The sequence below is a fragment of the Sitodiplosis mosellana genome, unplaced genomic scaffold (assembly GCF_009176505.1).
Source record: "Sitodiplosis mosellana isolate CC-2019 unplaced genomic scaffold, AAFC_SMos_1.0 Smas_scaffold_1, whole genome shotgun sequence".
Classification (NCBI taxonomy): Eukaryota; Metazoa; Arthropoda; class Insecta; order Diptera; family Cecidomyiidae; genus Sitodiplosis; species Sitodiplosis mosellana.
The window spans coordinates 21,772,017-21,791,683 of NW_022595244.1; the positions used below are offsets into that span (position 1 = coordinate 21,772,017).

General features: G+C 36.2%; 4 protein-coding genes and 1 non-coding gene across 7 annotated transcripts; 1 reads left to right on the plus strand and 4 right to left on the minus strand.

The window, feature by feature from the left end:
• The first annotated feature begins 1,310 nt into the window (after positions 1-1,310).
• Positions 1,311-9,501, plus strand: LOC129569260 (putative fatty acyl-CoA reductase CG5065). 3 transcript variants are annotated; one of them, XM_055447949.1, is made up of 9 exons: positions 1,311-1,530; positions 7,052-7,290; positions 7,353-7,747; positions 7,813-7,922; positions 7,982-8,065; positions 8,148-8,287; positions 8,366-8,577; positions 8,658-8,811; positions 8,888-9,501. In XM_055447949.1, exons 2-9 carry the CDS (start codon positions 7,081-7,083, stop codon positions 9,149-9,151), a joined length of 1,569 nt encoding a protein of 522 aa, XP_055303924.1. In that variant the 5' UTR covers positions 1,311-1,530; positions 7,052-7,080; the 3' UTR covers positions 9,152-9,501. The 3 variants fall into 3 exon arrangements, with proteins under 3 accessions (XP_055303924.1, XP_055303934.1, XP_055303916.1); XM_055447959.1 differs by having other exon boundaries at positions 7,057-7,290; XM_055447941.1 differs by lacking the exon at positions 1,311-1,530 and adding an exon at positions 3,791-6,876 and having other exon boundaries at positions 7,057-7,290.
• A 118-nt stretch (positions 9,502-9,619) lies between these two features.
• On the minus strand, positions 9,620-9,784 carry LOC129564732 (U1 spliceosomal RNA). Its single transcript, XR_008687549.1, has one exon. It is a non-coding gene; the product is annotated as a U1 spliceosomal RNA (small nuclear RNA).
• Positions 9,785-10,248: 464 nt separating this feature from the next.
• LOC129569278 (protein C1orf43 homolog) lies at positions 10,249-11,671 on the minus strand. The gene is made up of 2 exons (XM_055448004.1): positions 10,819-11,671; positions 10,249-10,752 (listed from the first exon to the last, which is right to left on the minus strand). Exons 1-2 carry the CDS (start codon positions 11,397-11,399, stop codon positions 10,437-10,439), a joined length of 897 nt encoding a protein of 298 aa, XP_055303979.1. The 5' UTR covers positions 11,400-11,671; the 3' UTR covers positions 10,249-10,436.
• Positions 11,672-11,841: 170 nt separating this feature from the next.
• Positions 11,842-15,439, minus strand: LOC129569234 (ATP-binding cassette sub-family B member 6-like). Its single transcript, XM_055447892.1, has 10 exons — positions 15,377-15,439; positions 15,212-15,311; positions 14,784-15,142; positions 14,380-14,682; positions 14,136-14,304; positions 13,667-14,047; positions 13,199-13,580; positions 12,526-13,082; positions 12,210-12,443; positions 11,842-12,132 (listed from the first exon to the last, which is right to left on the minus strand). The coding sequence occupies exons 3-10, from the start codon at positions 15,108-15,110 to the stop codon at positions 12,041-12,043; spliced, it is 2,445 nt and encodes an 814-aa protein (XP_055303867.1). The 5' UTR covers positions 15,111-15,142; positions 15,212-15,311; positions 15,377-15,439; the 3' UTR covers positions 11,842-12,040.
• A 551-nt stretch (positions 15,440-15,990) lies between these two features.
• LOC129569224 (ATP-binding cassette sub-family B member 6) lies at positions 15,991-19,660 on the minus strand. Its single transcript, XM_055447882.1, has 9 exons — positions 19,336-19,660; positions 18,845-19,182; positions 18,407-18,751; positions 18,175-18,343; positions 17,708-18,106; positions 17,235-17,616; positions 16,617-17,173; positions 16,321-16,554; positions 15,991-16,251 (listed from the first exon to the last, which is right to left on the minus strand). Exons 2-9 carry the CDS (start codon positions 19,160-19,162, stop codon positions 16,160-16,162), a joined length of 2,496 nt encoding a protein of 831 aa, XP_055303857.1. The 5' UTR covers positions 19,163-19,182; positions 19,336-19,660; the 3' UTR covers positions 15,991-16,159.
• Between the last annotated feature and the right edge of the window lie 7 nt (positions 19,661-19,667).

Genomic DNA, 19,667 nt, shown 5'->3' on the forward strand with positions numbered 1-19,667 from the left:
GATGTTTCGTTGCTCACTGTTGACTACAAAATCGACGTATTTCCTTGAACTTGTTAAACACGAATGATACCATAAATTAACTGCCATTACGCCGAGCAATTGGCCAGCGCTGAACACAGAGTAATGCCTTTGACTCTAACACTTCACTCGATTTACATTGATGTCGAAATCAACTAATGCAGTTCAAGTTTGGTAAACAAAAACAATCGATTCACACAATGCGGTTTTTAATTAGATTTATAGCGATAGATTTTGCATTCAGTATTTAATGGGTATGTCATCATTTGCGTTAGAGGCAAACATCTTTGCAGCGATGCATATGATATGATTCAATTTTTACAAGCGCTTATTTACAACCCAATAAAAATACTATGTTAACCAACCGAGAAGATAAAAAATGAAAATGTTATAAATTTTGTGAAGCAATTATTGAAATAGAATTTCCTTTGTAGATTCGATAAAAGCTGCGGAAATGCATTTTTTTTGGTTTTTATTCAATTTTGATAAGGGGAAATCGCTAAAGTTCGAAAATTTTCTCTTTCTGAATGACGCCCATTCAATGAGCATTATAATTTTCACATAAAATTGTACTTATTTTTATTTTATTGTTCACTGCCAAGCTCTGGCTGGATAGAATAAATCAAATTTGACCGGAAAAAGAGTTCTAGCCTCGTTAAAAAACCTAGTATCTTTTGAAGTAGATCTGAATTGACGTAATTGTCCGGGCTCTCTGATATTAGAAGTAGTTAGAACATAAAAAAACACAACATAACCCAACCAAGATGGAAATAAATATAAAATATTCCGTAATTTTAATTTGTTCGATAAACAAACTAGTTGATGTATGAACAAAAAACACTTTTCATCACACAAAAATTTGCTTGTACATGAAAATGCAACCGAACCGCAAGTGATTCGCCCAGAGCGAACTAATTAACCAATTATGATGATTTACTTCCTAATCATAATAATTATGAGCATGGCAAGTGTATATACGACAAACAGTATTCTGCTTGAATTACATCGGTTCGCTCAAGTGAAGATTGAATGCGTACAAACATCGATCAACTTGGCGTATTCCAAACCACAAACTGAACGTACAATCAGAACACAAATACACTCAACTCGATCCGACTCATACGTTCAACATATTGGAAGGTAAGTTTGCTTTTTATTTCCACACCGTGTGTGCATTCTCACTCTATCAACCGTCGGACGGGATGACGGAGCGAACAACAATAACACCCGGAACGACAATATTTTTCTTCTCAAAACGGTCGTTTCGGTCTTTCTTTATCGATGAAGTATCTCAACTAAATCATACGATCAGTTGATTCGTGACTCTCCAGCATAGACAACGCTTGTAGCTAGAAGCAGCTCTTTTTACAATTAATCAACGGATTCTACAGTATTTCGTGCATTCGATTTGAGTTTAGGTCCAATTCAAATATTATTTTTTTCGATAAATATCTAATTCCAGTGAATATTTTGCATTAATATTGCAATTGTGCGGATTGAGAGAAGTAACATGTGAGTTATAAATTTCTATTTATAATTATGTTAATTTATTATTAGATGTAGTCACAGTGTGTGTTGTGGACAAGTTGTTAGAATTTATAATTGTTTACTTAGACGTAAATACGATTTTATTTTAGAAAACTTTTTTTTTTAAATTGATGTTCATGTCAAAATAAGAAGAAAAACGTCACGAATCAATTTCTAATGCATTTGAAACGATCATGACCAAACTTAATGTTATTCGAAAATGGTTCATGGGAATTTATCTCTACCAGCCAAGTAGCAATTGCATACAAGACAAATATTCTCTGATTGTGAGTGGAAAGTGTTTTTCTTGTCATGTAATGTGATTTGACATTTGCATCGCAATTAAAGTCTGATTGACTGAAAAATTCCCAACAATTCGCACTAAATTACTCGCTCATTAATTCAAAATGACATTATTTGGGTGTTTCACGTCGAAAATACAATTGATACCGTTACACTCACTCAGCACTCAGCAATTTGGCACAAACAAAATAAAAATTCGAAGTAATGAACGACAGAAAAATACACATCAATTTTAAATTTTAATATAAAAGGTTGCATTGCCTGGTGTAAATGGTTCTTAGCACTCGTCGCGTATGTCACGTATGCTACATGCGTATATAACTGTCGTCGCGTATCGATTAAAAACCAAAATTATTGCACAATTAAAGAGAAATTCGGCCAACCATGTTACAACTTGATCACAGTTCGATTGCTAAATTTTGAATAATTACCGCTTTTTTAATGTAACGTATGTTCCGCGCGCGCTTAATTCAATGAAGTAGAGAGAAATTGCGACTGCATAATTTAAAATTACTTATTGAAAAAATCGGCGAGATTTTGATAAATGAGGATAAATCAGCAGCAAGCGTCTTCTTAGCGCTTACGGTGTGTTGTTGTATGCAAGACGTAAGAAGAAGAAAAAAAAGCATTTCGTCGCATAAATTATGTGCATTACGCTGCGATGTCGATATGAAATCTTTACCAGGTAATGACTGCACACACCGTCGTAGACGCATGAATCGGGACCTCAGATTGTTTACTTCGAAAAACAATTTAAAATTGCCGAGAGTGAGAAACATGAATCAGGAGAAATAATTGTTTCGTCTGAAAATATGGAAAAATTAGTTCTTACAACGATAATTTACGACGAAAAAAATGGGTTTTTATTGCATTTCAAGGTCTTGCAATGTAGACGAACATTTCGGCCGAGAATTGCTTGAACTGATCGAATCGAAACGGAGCCAAATGAATGCACATCATCTCTTAACTTTCCTTTGCATTCTTGGTCATACACAAGTCAAGCAATTGACTTCATGCTGATTCATATCGTCAAAAGACAACGCATTATTGAACTTATTACAATCGCGCATATCCCTTTGTATCACAACCGCTTATGGCGGAGTATTTGGATCAATAGTGCTCATAAAATTCGCTGACTAAAACTATTCTTCATTACACGCTTTCAAGTGGGTTTGGAGTATAAAGCAATAATTTTCAGAGAGAAAATAAGTGGTTGCACACATTTCCATCCGTTTTTGCATCTCACATAGGCATGATGACGCGCACATTGAGTGCTCTCTAGCGTCGTTCACTTCAATAATATTCAATCTATAATATGCACGCGATTAAAAAGCGTAAAATCAAAGTGAACGAGTGTATGCGCGCAATTCCGATAATAAATGACCGAACGAACGAAAAGTCACCATGTCATATTAGCGCGTTTTCCAAAAGATTTCATCACACAGTGCGAGCGTAAAAAAACGAAAAAGAATATTTGAAATAAATGGCATTTATACAGACAATTATCATTATTCATAATAGGTGGATAAATTGCAACGGATTGCCTAATACTAGATTTTTTTGAGTGGTTTTTGAACACAAGAACAAACCGAATTGCTTGGGCAAATGATCGTTGTAGAAGACCACACGATAGTGTTTTTTTACTGCTTCATACCCGATATGATCAATTCGCCGTAAAGGTATTGCCAATTCTCACTTTCAATTTATTGCCTTGTTCTGCTGTCGAATCATTTCTGATTTGTTAATCATAATACTTGCATTCAAATGAGTCTTTGTTTCACGGTTTAGTTGTATTTCATGCCATTTTAGACAATTAAACAACAACAACAACACCAAGACCAATTACATTTTTCACAATAACTGCATTTTGGAATTGAGTGAAGGTACAGAAGTATCACTTCGATTGCACCCTTGAATAAATTTATTTACTTATATTGTTTTTGTTTCGTCTTTTTTTAATTTTTTTTTATTTCAATTTGATCTTGTGACATATGCTTCCATTTTAATTACCTTGAAATCGAAACTGATTTCATGTAAAAGCATCGCAAAATTACTGTTCAGGCTTGATTATCGGTAACATGACTGATATTTCATCACAAACTCACTTGACGCATTGTCAACGCTCAATCACGTTTGTGAAACCGACCGCAAGTATGCCGTTGAATTATAGCTAGCAATTTAGTAGACACAGATACTTCTCGTTACTTTCTTATCGACCATATGCGAACGTTTTTCATGTTCTACTGTCAGTGAGCACCGCCACTGTGCCCCCAATCGTTAGATTTTGTGATTGCGGCGAAAGAAAAAAACAAATTTGTTTAGTTTTTCAAATTGAGAAGAGAGAAGAAAAAAAAAAAAACGTTGAATGCAAAATTGAATAAATCACTTGAATGACCTTTGACTAGTATCAATATATCGCATGTTCTAAGTCATTTCAATCCTATCCGTTTAAATAGAGACAAAGAATCTCCGATTTGTATGCGACAAACTTTGCAATTTGTGCTGTTCAACCTGCATGATAGAATGCGTATAGGGAACAAAGGTCAAGTTTGACAAACGCACTTGATTGCAAAACAAAGATGGCAAGTGCCCCGATTGAGGGAGAACAAATTCGCTCAACGAAAGCTAACTGTATTTGATTGTTTGATCGTGCACTCAGTCGTGCATCAAAAGTGAACGTTGACAAATAGCTAGATAGTTCAATCGAAAAACAAAATTGTGTAGTGTATAATAACTTTCGCCTTGAGAATACCGTATACGGTGGATGAATGCAAATTAGTCAACGAGCGGAATTCAATCGCACAAAACATAAACGTGGTTTTAGAAATAATTGAACTCAACAATTCAATCGAGATACTTTACATGTATAGTTGATCGTGAATAGAAAAAGACAACATCCATTGAACCTCAACTATCAAAGAAGGAAAGATATCGATCTATTTGTAAAAACCAAATTCGTTAGACGAAAAACAATGTCACATTCAACGGCCGAGACTCAACCTATTTCCGTGTGCACATAATTTTTGGGAAATTAATTGCAGACGCGCTTTTTGTATATATTTGTTCATCAAATATTTTTCAAACTGTTGAAATGACTAAAAACGTAGCGGCGAGGTTTACGAGCACAAAGACGCGATGAATCAAACAATCAATACACATGCTTCTGTGTCGCGGCCAGTAGACGCATTGATATTAGATGCTTTTAAAATTGGCAATGTTTACATTTTCTTTGTCTGCACATTTGCACCAGACAGCACAAACATAACGTTTCACGTTTCAATGGCAGTGGTTTACGTAAACGCGCGTCCATTTAGTCAAACGAAAGCAACGGTTTTGGCGAAAACGAAAGACTTTCTGGGTGCATATGTGCCGGTGTGCTTCTTAAATATTCGCAATACATTTGCGACTGTTTGCTTTGTAATAATAACAAACAATTGAGATACCACTTTACGCGGTCGTCTAAATTCAATCAAACTATTGAAAATTTGAATATTTTTTCGAGGTTTTTTTTTCCACCTAAAGTACTTTAGGTCATTGAATAAGTGTACTCATTTTTATTTAAATTATTGAAAATATTTCGAAAGATGCCACTTGTTCACAGTAATCTAAATTCGGAAATGGTGATTATAGAATCTATATATAATAGCATTCACATGATTTTTAAAAAAATCGTCTGCTAAATTCTATTTAAATGCCTTGAATTTATAAAAAAAAAAAAACAGTTTCGTTTATCACTCAACCAAAGTATTGATTAAATAAACGGACGACCTTTAACAAATGTGCTGTATCATGCGTACCAAACGTTGAGCGTAAGATTAACGACCGAAGTATATATTTTCAAATGAATTTATTTGTTTCACGTCGAAATCAATTCTGTGAAAAACAACCAATCTCACCAATCATTCCTAGACGTATTTTTCTCTTCACCGTCGGCGCGGTTATCGATCGCAGCATGATAAAAAATGCGGAAAATTTCAAAATGATGCAAAAATACTACATGATACTACATGAAATATTCGTTCCATTGGCACAGTATCACTGATGTTCCATAACGTATCGTTCGTTGTTGACAACGACAACGACAACGACGACGACGACGACGACGACGATGGTTGTATGCAATGTTATTACCACCGTTTTTTTCTGCTCTTCATGTTGTTGTGGCTGTATAAGGAAATCGCAATTTTGTTTTACTTACATTTTATCATCAATTTCTCTGTGCATTGCCGTATGGTTTAATCATGGTCTGTCTCATATGTTATTTTCGCATTACTCAATTATTTTTGCGGTTTTGGTCGAGTATTTTCTATATGTGCTTAATGCTCTTCATTTATAATCGGCAGTTTTGTCGCTGAACTATAAATAGAAAAAAAATTGCCGACGTTCGAAGAACATCATTGACACCACTGTTGATGCGGCTTCTTGTCTGCCACTTTTACGATTTTTATTATAGACGTTAGAGTTGAAAATGAGTGGAAAAACACACGCAATTCTGTATTGTGTGACACAACACGCACAAGCGTCAACGGCAATTGCGTAAATGTGACCGTGAAATGTGTAAGCAGTCAATCGTTAAGAACGTGGCATGGAAAAACCGCAAACTTTAAAACGATAACAATCATTCAGTAGCTGATTCATGTCGGCTCTATTTTTGCTCATTCTTAAAATAGAAACTAAAACAAAGCAATTCTTAGCCCGATTGCACGCAACACGACCGCAGTGATTAGGATGAAAAGAAAAACGAAAACCGGTCAATGCAATTGGTTTGCGCGTTCGAATGACGTCATCCAAATATAATTACCATCGATTGGCTTTATTTCACACAGCGATCATTGAACCTCGTAGCTTGAATGTGTGATGAACAAGAAGAAAAAAACAGTTGCTCGGAACTAATGCAAATCAGTTGTAATGTTGAAATATCGAAATCGAAACAAACAAAGTCGATGGTGCAATGAAAAGAGAAATTTCCACTAGTCAATGCATAGATAAACCGTTTGCGCAATCTAACCGGCTTAAATTCGATAACACGTAACTGGTTTTTTGTTGTTCTGAATAAAAAGAAGATAAAGTTGATGTTATTTAAACTAAATTTTGGAAAAATCCCAAGAAGAATATTCTTTTGTATCATATTTTACATTTAAAAATGTGATTTTCTGCAGAAAACCAAATAATCCATTTCATTTTTGTTATTTTTATTCTTAAGAACAGAATCAATCACCGAACAGTAACAAAATGGACGAGAAATCCGTATCTGAATCGCGTATTGCGAATTGGTTCCGTGGCCAAGTGCTTTTTGTGACGGGCTCAACAGGTTTCATGGGAAAAGTTTTGATGGAGAAATTGCTACGTGACTGTCCCGAAATCAAAACATGCTACTTATTAATGAGAACAAAACGTGGCATTGAACCCGAGCAACGACGTGATGATTACATAAATCACATGGTATGTGCACCACAATTTGAATGCAAACACGTAAAATGAATTCATTTTCGGTTTTCCGGTAGATTTTTGATCGAATTCGTGAGGTGAATCCAGAGCAATTGGGAAAAATTGTTGTAATCAAAGGTGATGTTTCGGTCGATGGATTGGGTATGAGTGAAAGTGATCGAAAACTTCTTATCGACACAACAACCGTGGCATTCCATTGTGCTGCAAATGTGCGTTTTGACCAAGAGCTTGCGGGAGCCGTTAATATGAACACCTTGGGAACGGATCGTGTGCTAAAATTGGCCGTCGAAATGAAGCAACTGAAAGTGTTTGCTCATGTATCGACCGCTTATTGCCAGTGCAATGAAGATGTGTTGGAAGAACGTGCCTATGCAGCACCAAACGACCCATTGGCCATTGTTACAATGACCAAGAACTTGGATAATGACATTTTGGAGTACTTAACACCCAAGTAAATCAATTATTCTTATTGACCATTTCATTTTTGTGTGTTAGCGGTTAAATTTTAATTTACAGATTGCTGAAGGGCCTACCAAACACATATGCCTACACAAAAGCGCTCACCGAAGACTTGGTGAACAGTTATGCTGGCAAAATTCCCATTGTTATTGCACGACCATCGATTGGTAATGAATATTCGGTTAGTCTTTTGAATTTTGCGGCTCATTTAATATTCAATCAACAGTTACTGCCGCATGGAAAGAACCATATCCTGGCTGGGTTGAAGGCATGAATGGACCAACTGGTCTAATGGTTGGAGCTGCTCGCGGTAATGATTGCAGAAGAAGAAAAAAAAACTTTCTCAATTGCATTATTTATGATTGAATCAATAATTTATGGTTTTGCTGTAGGCGTTGTTCGGTCGATGCATTGCAACCCAGATTTTCCGGCCGATATTGTGCCAGTAGATGTTGCGATGAATGCAATCATCACAGCCGCATGGGAACGTGGATTGAAGCAGGAAAAAAAAGATGTTGATTTTCGAAATATTGTAAGCTATACGATGTCGATTGGTCGGTCCGTCGGCACAATATTTCGTTAGTTCACCATATTTTACGTTCACTTTTAGACTTTGGCGCACGACAAGCAATTGACATGGGGCCAAGCAGTTGAACAAGGACGAGAACTCTTTTATAAAAACCCATTGTGCTTCTCTTTATGGTACCCAGATGGTTCAATCAAATCAAATTATTGGCAACACTTGTTTTGTGTTATATTTTTCCACTATTTGCCGGCTTATTTTATCGATGGCCTTTTGGTGTTGATGCGGAGAAAACCATTGTATGCAATACGATTTTATTTACAAGTATTTTACCAAAATTAGAAGAAAAAACAATCAACCAATTTAAATTCAATTCCAGTTTGATTGGTATTCAACGCCGCATTTCACAAGGTCTGAAAGTATTGCAATATTACACAACGAAAAACTGGACATTTAAAAATGAGAAGTTTCTACGTATGAAAGAAAATATGTCTCTAAAAGACCAAGAAATTTTCTATTTCAGCGTTGAAGAAGTAAGCAATCTTCTCTGTGAAATTAGATTTAAGCAAAGTCTCATATGTAAATTCACCATTTTCTTTATCATTTCAGATTAACTGGATAGATTATCTTGGCAACTATATTCTTGGCGCTCGTTATTATCTGCTCAAAGAAAAGCCGGAAACATTGCCGAAAGCACGCGTTCTTCTACATCGGCTATATCTACTAGACAAACTGGTTTCGTTTCTGTTTTATGGATTGATCTTATGGCTGCTCTATAAGTACTGGAGCAGCATAATTTATTCGTTTGAAAGTGTATTGGATCAATCAGCGCAATGTATTCAACAGCGCTTCACGAAAGTCTTCAACGAATGAACACGAAAACAATAAACGGTTTTTCAGAGAAAGAGAGAGAGAGATCTTTTTTCGTGTCTTTTGAATCAACTCAATCATACATAACATTATTAGCTCTAAGCACTGCCGCATTGCTAAATACACGTATTATCCACGATATATTTGTAAGTCTCATTCGAATTGACATTGCATTCAGAAATTGATATTGATTTCCGTATTTCATTTACTTGAACAAAAAAAATATTCGTACTATGCACCTAATTTTATCGTATCTATTCTATCTCGAAATTCATTTATCTCCTAAGGCATACATATCTCTCTTTTTCTAAATAAAGGAATTAAATGAATAGAAAATTCAAATCACATGAAAATGAGTTTGATTTGATTTTTTTGCATGAGTTTGTCTCGGAAAATGCAAAATCCATGGCGAAACAACAGAGTTTCTGTCTAGATTTGCTTTTATTCATTTTAAATGGTGTCAGAATAAATTCGGGATAGCGCGAACGCTAATCCCGGCTACCAAAAATAGTATGCACGAGTTAACTGCATTAGAGTTAATCGCAGAGTTCAGCCCCTTCGAAAGTGCAATGAAAGAGCCTCATTCCGGAGGATTCGCCTTGATGATCACGAATAACCTCTACACCAGGTAAGTATGAGTAGGCATCGTCTCGACCGAGCACTTAACGACTACGCGCATACGTTGCGCTGGCGAACTATAAGCAGTCATGAAAGAAAAAAATCGGTGCAAACTCAGTATAGCAAAGCAGAACAGAGTAGAACAAAACAGAAGACTGTGTGTAATACGTACGGTGAGTATTGAGTATTCATTGCTTGTCTCCCTTCTCTCTGCTTCGTTCGCTAGTGCGCACTGTGTTTTGTTGTTGTATGTGCTCAAGTTGGATGATTCAACATTCTGTACGGAGTGAAAATATTCGGATTTTCGTCGTTTCTTGCGGAGAAATTTTTACTTTGAAACGAGTTTAGTTCTAGTTTATTCTTATTGAACTTTTGTTCTAAATCAATTTCTTTTGGTTTCAGTGATTCAAAAAAAATTTCGCAAATTTTTTCTTCTATTTTTTTTTTTACAAAACTTCCTGACGGAATAAAATGCAAGCGTCTATATTCATACATTGTGATATATTTGGAATTTTCAGTTACATTAGAACATTGTTCGCTGTACTACGGACCGTACACATTTATTTGTTTGAAAGCAGAAAAAATAGTGCACATCGAAAGTTTCCGAGGGAATATCAGTGTAATATTAGTAGTAGGAATAATAGTCGATTCGTTATGATACATCTATTTATCAAATGACACTAGAATCTGGCGAAACGGTAATAATTTCGTTTGCGTCTAAGTGTAGCGTAATGCTTTGCGGAGGTGATTGTTCTTGATCGCTGGATTGGCCAGTGGTTGTGAGTGAATCGCGTTGATTTTGAATTCCAAGACCATAATTGATGCGTGAATTAGAGCTAAGCATATTTCCGCCGCTGCCGATTTGTGTTGGTGGTGGTTTGAGACGTGATGGATCGAGTAATGATTGTACTTTGGTTTGTTTCTTTACCGGTGTACGGCTTGGTGATGATTTTCGGCTACTCGAAAATGTTTTCAATGATTTTGCTCTGAAAAACAAACGAACAATTAAAATGGGAAAAATTCAATGAATGCATATCATGTTGAATACTTACGCATCCAATAATTTCAGCAGTAATCGTCGATACGCTTCGTATTCTTCATTGCTAAACTCGCTAGGGTCATGGCGTGCATGCTCGTACATATCACAAAACTGATGAATAAGCCGTTGACTGGATCCTATGGGTGCGGCCAATGCTGTTAACAGAAATGCTCTGAGACTGTCGCGTGGTTGTCGCACGCTGCCGTCCTGCCTAGCAATCTCTTTCTCCAGAATTTTGATGTCATCAACCGCTTTCAAGCGATAATAGTACGGTGGCAGCGATGAATCGGGTTGTAAAATGTACGATGTGTCATCGTCTAGTAGCTGTGGCTCATATGCAATCCGTTGAATACAATCAAGACGACGTTCGATTTCTTTTTTAATTGATTTGGTCGCATCATGGCCGACTGGAACGTGTGGTCCGCGCCGTGATCGAATTGCAAATCGCATAATTTGCCGTTTGGCAAAGATGAATAGCAACACAAACATCAATGCTCCACCACCAATGATCAAAATATACGTAACACCAGATAATTCCTGTACCATTTTGTGCGGTGCTGTATTTTCTCGCACAAATTGCTTAACTTTTAACATGTCCAATCGGTGACAAACAATGTACAAAACAAAACTCTGAACAAAGATTTTCCTGATTCGATGGTTGTAATGATTTGTTTTTGATAATTTTACGCAGCTTTAACACACGCACAATGCGAAATCCATACAGGCACCGAAAACATTTTCAATTTTTTTTCTATAATTTCCACATTATTATTTTTTTTTCCTTTTTTGGCCTTTGTTTATGTTTCTAGCACAAAAAATATTGTATTGAATTCAGGTTGACGTTTCATCCAATTTAGTAGAGTTATGTCACTGAAACGCTGTCAGACGGTATACAACCCTGCGACATGAGACTTTTTCCACATTTGTCGGTCGGTTAAATTTAGACACATTTATTATGGGATTCCTTTGAATTAATATTAAATCCAATGTAAAACTTTAATATGAATTCCCAATGAAAATGCGAAAAGACTCTGAATTTCGCTTGAATCAATGCATTTTTATTGATTTTTCGTAGGAAAAGTAGATTTCTGTTCTAAAAACACATTTCTTCGATTCATCATCGGTCCATAACAAAATATTGATAAAAAATTAACTTAATAGTAAAAATAAATTAATAAATTCATAAATTACTAAGCCTAATGCATTTCATTTGTTCCTAAATTTTCACTTGATTTTCAACGATTTTGTGCGGTTTGTGAATTAACATTGCTAGTTATATCTGTATCGTCATTTTGAAGCTGCTTATTCCACATGTCTGCGTAAATGCCTATGAGATTTAGAGAACGGATCTTTTTGTTACCGTGATTTTAAAATAAATTTTTGTTGGCAAGAGTTTATGCTTACCCTTTCTGTTCAATAATAAATCGTGTCGGCCACGTTCGACGATTTCGCCTTCTTTCAAAACAAGGATCTCGTCTGCATGTATGATTGTGGATAGTCGATGAGCCACTATTATCGTCGTTCGATTCGCACACACCTTAGCCAAAGCAGCTTGAATGTTTCGTTCAGTCTGTGTGTCTAATGCACTTGTTGCTTCGTCCAACAACACAATCGATGGTGCTTTCAGAATTGTCCGAGCTGAAAAATACACAAATTTTTCATTATAATTTAAATTTCATGATTTTGACGCTTTTTTCTTCGTATGCTCTATTTTACAAACCTATTGCGACTCTTTGTTTTTCGCCTCCGCTCAATCGCAGACCTCTTTCTCCGACGTCTGTTTCGTATTTATCGGTCAAATTCATAATCTTATCATGAACATCGGCGGCTTTAGCAGCCGAAATCACATCATCGTCAGACGCGTTCAATCGTCCGTATTTTATGTTATGTTTGATAGTATTGTTGAACAAAACGGTGTCCTGTGGAACGACACCGATCGCCTTTCGCAATGAGTCTTGCCGCACATCTTTTATATTGTGTCCATCAATACAAATGGTTCCTCCGTGAATGTCATAGAAACGGAACAAAAGACGAATGATTGTACTCTTTCCCGAGCCGGATGGACCAACAAGAGCGATGGTTTTCCCTGGCAAAACCGTGAATGAAACATTCTTCAAAATTATCCGATCTGGAGTGTAGCCAAATGTAACGTTTGTAAATTCGACTTTTCCTTCAACCGAGGGTAGTTCGACTGCGGCTGGTTCATCGACTACTTCTTGTTCTTCTTTCAATAAATCGAACATTTTTTCCATATCTTCTAAGCTCTTTCGTATGTGACTAAAAATGATTTTATCATATTATTGTTATTGTGTATCACATCGCGGCTCTTTATTGACTACAAAGGAGTTGTTCATTGTATTCAATATTTGTTATCTGGTGAATTGTTTACTCACGTGTATATTGAGCTAAGCCAGTTTAAGGGTTCATACAATTGAATGATGTACGATGCGAACAACACGTATTGCCCGGGAGTGAGTGTGCCAGCTTGGGCAACCAAATATCCACAGAGAAGTGATCCGATGAGCAAGCTGCTATAAATTATCAGATTTTGAATACTATCCAGTGCATTGTAAACCATATCTTCGTTGCGTGCTTCATTCTGATACTTTGAAATCGCCTCACGAAATACGTTCACTTCATGCTTTTCGGCTCCATAATACTTGACGGTTTCAAAGTTCAATAGAGAATCAACACTGCGCGTTTTTTGTTCGTGGATTGAAGAATTCTTTTGTCTTTGATACTTCTTTCCCCATTCCGTCACCAAAATCGTTAACCCTGGAATAGTTTCAAATTATTATAACATCACATTTGATATGGTTATCATCAAGCAATAGACGGAAATTGTGAATCACATTACTTACACATATAAATTGCCATAGTAACCACGGCGATAAGACCGAAATACCAATTGAAAGTGATCGATAAGAAAACAATGGATGCGAAAATGTCGGTAAAAACTGGAGCAATTCGGAAAAGAACGTAGGTTATCAAGCCGGTCGCGCTTTGGGCACTTCTATCCAAAACTTTTATCACTTCGCCTGTTTTTCGCGACAAATGCCATCTCAACGACAAATGGTGCAATCTTGAGAATAGTTCCACTTCAATTTCACGATTCATAAATTGTTCTACGTACAACCATAAATAGTAACGAATATTCTCGAGAAATCCACCGTTTAGAAATTTGAATCCAACATAAACCAAAATCAAATCCCAACAAAATACTTTTTCTCCAAGGCTGTCAACTGAAATTTAAAAGAGTTATTCTTGGACGGTTAAGTGGATAAATGACATATATTAAGGATTTAATTGCATGCAAAGTGTGTAACTCACCGATTCTCTGATTAAAGATTGGAACTAGTAGAGTGATGAAACGTTCAACAATAAGTATGAGAACACAGATTAAAATCCTTAATTGAATATCTAGATCTCTTTTCGGCCACACAAACGGCAACAGCATTCGCATATTCTTCCATGCATCGGCCCAAACGAGTTCTGTTTTCTGTTGGAAAGATAAAAAAAAGAAACAAAATTTAATGCAAATGTTCCAAATGATTAAAAAAGAAGTTCGTTTTACTTTAGATTCATCATCCTTGAAATAGGCGTCGTCATTACTATGATTTGATGCGATGCCAGGTGCTAAGAAGCCCAAAGCTAAAACTAGCAAACTGCACACGTAGCGAGGCATTAGCGCTGGCCATTGTCCCTTTTTCGATGTAAAAATTGACACAGTTTCATTGATAACCATCAACAACCAAAATGTAAGCAAAACAACGCCATGGCCTCGCTTGGTATTAGATGGCATTGAATAAAATCGGTCTTTCAGAACGAGTAAAATCGAGATAAGGAATGAAAGGCACATCAATGTTGTAGTGAAAATCTAAAAATTAGAATTGGAAATAATATTCGATCAGTTATAATGTTAAAATAAAAAACCAATGAAATTTTTGTCCGTATTAATTAACTTGAGTCCAAATTTACCGTATAACCATAAGAGTGTGGATCTGGGAATAGATTCATTGCTGATAGTGATGGTATCAATGTTAGCAAACACATTTGCAAATAATACAGTTTTGATGAAGGTATTTTCGTTGAATCTACGATCGGTGTTCCGTATTTGTAGTAGCCAATAAATTGAATCGATCCAAATGTCACAATAAATGCGGCCAACAAAGAGGAAATCCAAATATTGACCAAACCATTCGACCAATAGTCATGCACCATAATATTCGGTGGTTTCGGCGGACAATGTGAAATGTTATTGAATATATCCATGTTTAGCGATGTGCTGTGTGAAATAATTACCATCCCTTCTGTGGGAGGTTTCAAACTATACTGAGCTGCGATGTAGGAATCGAATCAATTTATAATAAACTATTTCGCAATGTGTAGCAAATACTGAAGTTTACTTTATGGAAAGATTTCACAATATGTGATGAATATGGACAGTCGCATGAATCATTCCTTTGAAAATCGAGTCGCGTGCAAGATATCGAAGATATAATAACCCTGTAAGCGGTAATGTATTAAACAATACATCAAAATGAGTGGAAAAAAATCTAAGAATTCTTCACATTGAAGAAGAAAGAACATTTGAACGGACACAACCAAATTGTTTGCTGTCAAACTTTGTCTCGATCACACCAACTGTCACACTGACTCGTTCGTGTGTACGAATTGCTGTTAACGTAAAAGAGATGTTGTTCGCAGTAAACTCAGTTTGGATGTTCTTTATTACTATTTTTTGTAGGAACATTCTATTCAGACATTTTAAGCAGAAAGAGTGAAACCGACACGGGGTTAATTTTAATTGTTTTCAAATGAGCACCACAGAAGCGTGCGATGCGCAGAAACACCAACATTAATTAACATCGTTCTAATAGTGTATTTACATCGACATAAACAATTATTTTTCGTTTGTTTGTGTTTCCATTTCGTAGAGTTTTATCAGGGAACGTTTTTTTTTATAAACGCTTATCAATTGAATTATCTTTGATTTCATGCACAAATAGAAATGACTAATAGATAGAGAAAAAAAAAGCTGAGAGTGAGTAATCAATCAGAATAATTCAACTCCTAATTTATCACTGTTCATTCAGAAAATTGTACACCTGTTTAGTGTTTTTTAAACCAGCATTTCCTATGGATACTTTCTTTTCATTTTCAATCATTATGAAAATAAATCATGTTTGTGAATAAAAACAATATTTATTGCCGCTTTCATTTGAAATATGTTTGTCTTTTTACACTTGAGTATACTATACTAATTTATAGCTACAATGTTCAGAAAAATACTATCTAAAATTTTTCAGAATTTCACTTCAGTGGTGATGTGCAATGCCCGAGATTCAATCTTCTTAATTTTGGCTCGCTTCGACTTCCGAATTGCCATTAACTGATTCTGTATCACTGTTTTGTAGTTGTTGATTCCACATATCTGCGTAGATGCCTGTACGATGGAAAGAAAATGTCATTAGTTTTCGAAATTATTCAAAGCATTTGCGTAAGATGTGCTAACCATTTCTGGACACCAATGTTTCGTGCCGGCCACGCTCCACGATTTCACCCTCTTTCAAAACAAGGATCTCGTCTGCATGTATGATTGTGGACAGTCGATGAGCCACTATTATCGTCGTTCGATTCGCACACACCTTAGCCAAAGCAGCTTGAATGTTTCGTTCAGTCTGTGTGTCTAATGCACTTGTCGCTTCGTCCAGTAACACAATCGAAGGTGCTTTTAAGATTGTTCGAGCTGGAAAATTTGGAATTTTCGATAATTACTTCATACTTTTGATCATATTTACCAATACGAACCTATGGCAACTCTTTGTTTTTCTCCACCACTCAATCGCAATCCTCTTTCTCCCACCTGAGTATCGTATTTTTCCGGGAAATTCATAATCCTTTCGTGAATATCGGCAGAACGAGCCGCAGAAATGACATCCGCATCACCGGCACTCAATCGACCGTATCTAATATTGTACATGATGGTATTATTGAATAAAACGGTATCCTGAGGAACGACTCCGATTGCTTTGCGCAATGAGCTTTGTTTGACAGTTTTTATATTGTGTCCATCAACACAAATGGTTCCTCCGTGAATGTCATAGAAACGGAACAAAAGACGAATGATTGTACTCTTTCCCGAGCCGGATGGACCAACAAGAGCGATGGTTTTGCCTGGCAAAACCGTGAATGAAACATTCTTCAAAATTATCCGATCTGGAGTGTAGCCAAATGTAACGTTTGTAAAATCAATCAATCCCCGAACCGGGGAGATATCGAGTGCATTTGGCACATCCACCACTTCTTGTTCTTCTTTTATCAAATCGAACATGTTTTCCATGTCGACGAAATTTCTCTGGATTTGCCTGAAATGATACACCTTCTGTTAGAAATATTCAATGATATGCGTGTGTTTATCACACTCACCGATAAAATGTCCCGAACCAATTGAGCGGCACGTACAATTGAATGATGTAGGTGGCAAACAAAACGTATTGACCGGGTGTAAGCGTTTTGATATCGGCAACTAGATATGCACAGAGCAGTGATCCGGCGAGTAATCCACCACAAATGATGATATTTTGAACCGTGTTTAACATGTTCAACGTCACAATCGAATTGAATTCTTCCTTTTGATAATTTAAAATTGCTTCACGATACGCTTCAACCTCGTAATTTTCCGCTCCGTAATATTTTACCGTTTCAAAGTTCAGCAAAGAATCGACGCTACGTGCTTTTTGTGCATTATCGGCTAAATTCATTCGTCGTTGGAACTTTGTTCGCCATTCCGTTACCAAGATCGTTAAAGCTGAAATTGTTTATGAAATCGGCATTGAATGGAAGAAGCTGTTAAGTGTTAGAATTCGTTGCTGCTGTGGATATCAACATATTCTGCTTACCTATGTATAGAACCATCGTTGCGAAAACGATGATTCCGAAATACCAATTGAATGTGACCGAGAAGAAGACTACCGCAATTAAAATATCGATTATTGTTGGTGCAATTGAGAAGAGAATGTAGTTTAACAAATTGTTAATGCTATCTGTGCCTCGGTCCATAATACGTAGAACTTCGCCCGTTTTTCGTGCCAAATGCCATCGCAACGACAAATTGTGCAAATGCGAGAATAGTTCCACTTCAATTTCACGCGTTGTAAACTGTTGGATTCTAATCCACAGAAATGATCGTAGATTATTGAGAAGACCCATTGAACCGGTGCCGCCACCTTGGAGAAACTTGAAGCCAACGTAAATCAAAATCCAATCCCAACAGAATGATTTCGATGCGAGGCTGTCGACTAAAAATGGAAATTGTTATCGTGAGGAATGGTTATCTTTGCTTATAGAATGTAAAATCGAGGCTTACCGATCTTTTGGTTATAAATTGGCACCAACACATTAATAAAACGACCCGCAACCAACAAAGAAATGCAGAACACGACTCGAAATTGTAGTCCAAAGCTCTTCTTTGGCCATAAAAATGGCATGAGAGTTCGTAGTTTTCTCCATCCGTTTGCCCAAGTCGAACGATTTTCCTTTTAAAGAGAAAGTTAATTGAGTGCAACAATGCGATATTCGATCAAAATAGCTCATCTTACATTGTTTCCATCATTTTCCAGATGAATATAGTCATCTTCGCGATTCGACGCAATGCCCGGTGCTTTGAGACCCAATACGAAAATGAGTAAGCTGCACACGTACCGAGTTACAAACATTGACATTTCAACTTTGTCGCGAATTGTTGCAAAAACATAAATCCACCATTGTTCCTTCTTCAGGTTCATCACCGAAATGTTTTCATTGACAAAGACCAGTGTCCAAAAAATGAGTAAAACTAAACCATGACCTCTAGTTGGAACTGACGGCAACAAATAGAATCGTTCTTTCAACACTAGCCAAATGGAGAATAGGAACGAGATGCATGTTAGCGATGAAGCTAAAATCTGGAAAGGGAACATTTTATTTTTTTTAACCAATGGTCACCAATGCTTCAGTTGCTATTTTCATGGAATGAATTGTTTTTCAATGAAATTTACCGTGTATCCATAGAGATGGGCATCCGGGAATAGGAACGATTCCAGAATAAATCGAAGAACGGCGAGCGATGGAATTATTGTCAATAAAAACAATTGCAAATAGTATAATTTCGATCGGGATATTTGCGATGGGTCTTCTATTGGAATTGCATATTTGCGGTACATAATTAGTTGAATCGTTCCAGCTATCATAATGAATCCGGCCAATACGGCCGAACTGACGGTATCGAGGAAACAGTGGGACAATCCATGATTAACCCAAATATCGTAGATCGTCACATTTGGCGGACAATACGAAATATTTCTCAGAATATCCATTCTGATGATTTGAAAATTTTCTGCAAATTAAAAAAAAACATATTTTTCACGTGAAAATCCAACAACAATTGAATCAATTCTGAATTAAAAGTCACAAATACATTTCATAGAATGAACTAGATCACGACAGTTTAACACTGATAAAAGGTCGCTTGATTCACAATTCTTATTACCTTATTGATATAATTAGAAAGTTTATCGCAATACGTAATATTTAAAAATGCAAACAATTCCCACACATGATTTTAGAATTCTAATCAACAATATCTGTTGTTCAGTTCAATGAAATAAAAAGTAAAATTTTCATCAAATAACAACGAACATATATCACGCCAATTTTATAAATTAATTTAAATAATTCAGCTAAGTCATTGACTATAACAAAAAGAAAGAACACAAGAGGACCATACAAAACTATTTCGCCGCACTTTTATCATGACATAACAACAATAGAGCGTACACAAGTCAACACACACACACACACACACACTCACACTCACATGTC

Bases quoted from the DNA above. Each gene is read 5' to 3' on its own strand.
- LOC129569278 (XM_055448004.1), bottom strand. From the start codon at position 11,399: ATGTTAAAAGTTAAGCAATTTGTGCGAGAAAATACAGCACCGCACAAA. The intron at 10,753-10,818 runs GTAAGTATTCAA...TTTGTTTTTCAG, and splicing joins CTGCTGAAATTATTGGATGC to AGCAAAATCATTGAAAACAT.
- LOC129569260 (XM_055447949.1), top strand. From the start codon at position 7,081: ATGGACGAGAAATCCGTATCTGAATCGCGTATTGCGAATTGGTTCCGT. The intron at 7,291-7,352 runs GTATGTGCACCA...GTTTTCCGGTAG, and splicing joins ATGATTACATAAATCACATG to ATTTTTGATCGAATTCGTGA. The intron at 7,748-7,812 runs GTAAATCAATTA...TTTAATTTACAG, and splicing joins TTGGAGTACTTAACACCCAA to ATTGCTGAAGGGCCTACCAA.
- LOC129569224 (XM_055447882.1), bottom strand. From the start codon at position 19,162: ATGGATATTCTGAGAAATATTTCGTATTGTCCGCCAAATGTGACGATC. The intron at 18,107-18,174 runs GTAAGCCTCGAT...TTCCATTTTTAG, and splicing joins AATTTATAACCAAAAGATCG to TCGACAGCCTCGCATCGAAA. The intron at 16,555-16,616 runs GTTCGTATTGGT...CAAATTTTCCAG, and splicing joins AAAACAAAGAGTTGCCATAG to CTCGAACAATCTTAAAAGCA.
- LOC129569234 (XM_055447892.1), bottom strand. From the start codon at position 15,110: ATGGTAATTATTTCACACAGCACATCGCTAAACATGGATATATTCAAT. The intron at 14,305-14,379 runs GTAAAACGAACT...TCTTTCCAACAG, and splicing joins TCAAGGATGATGAATCTAAA to AAAACAGAACTCGTTTGGGC. The intron at 13,083-13,198 runs GTGAGTAAACAA...AATCATTTTTAG, and splicing joins TGGCTTAGCTCAATATACAC to TCACATACGAAAGAGCTTAG.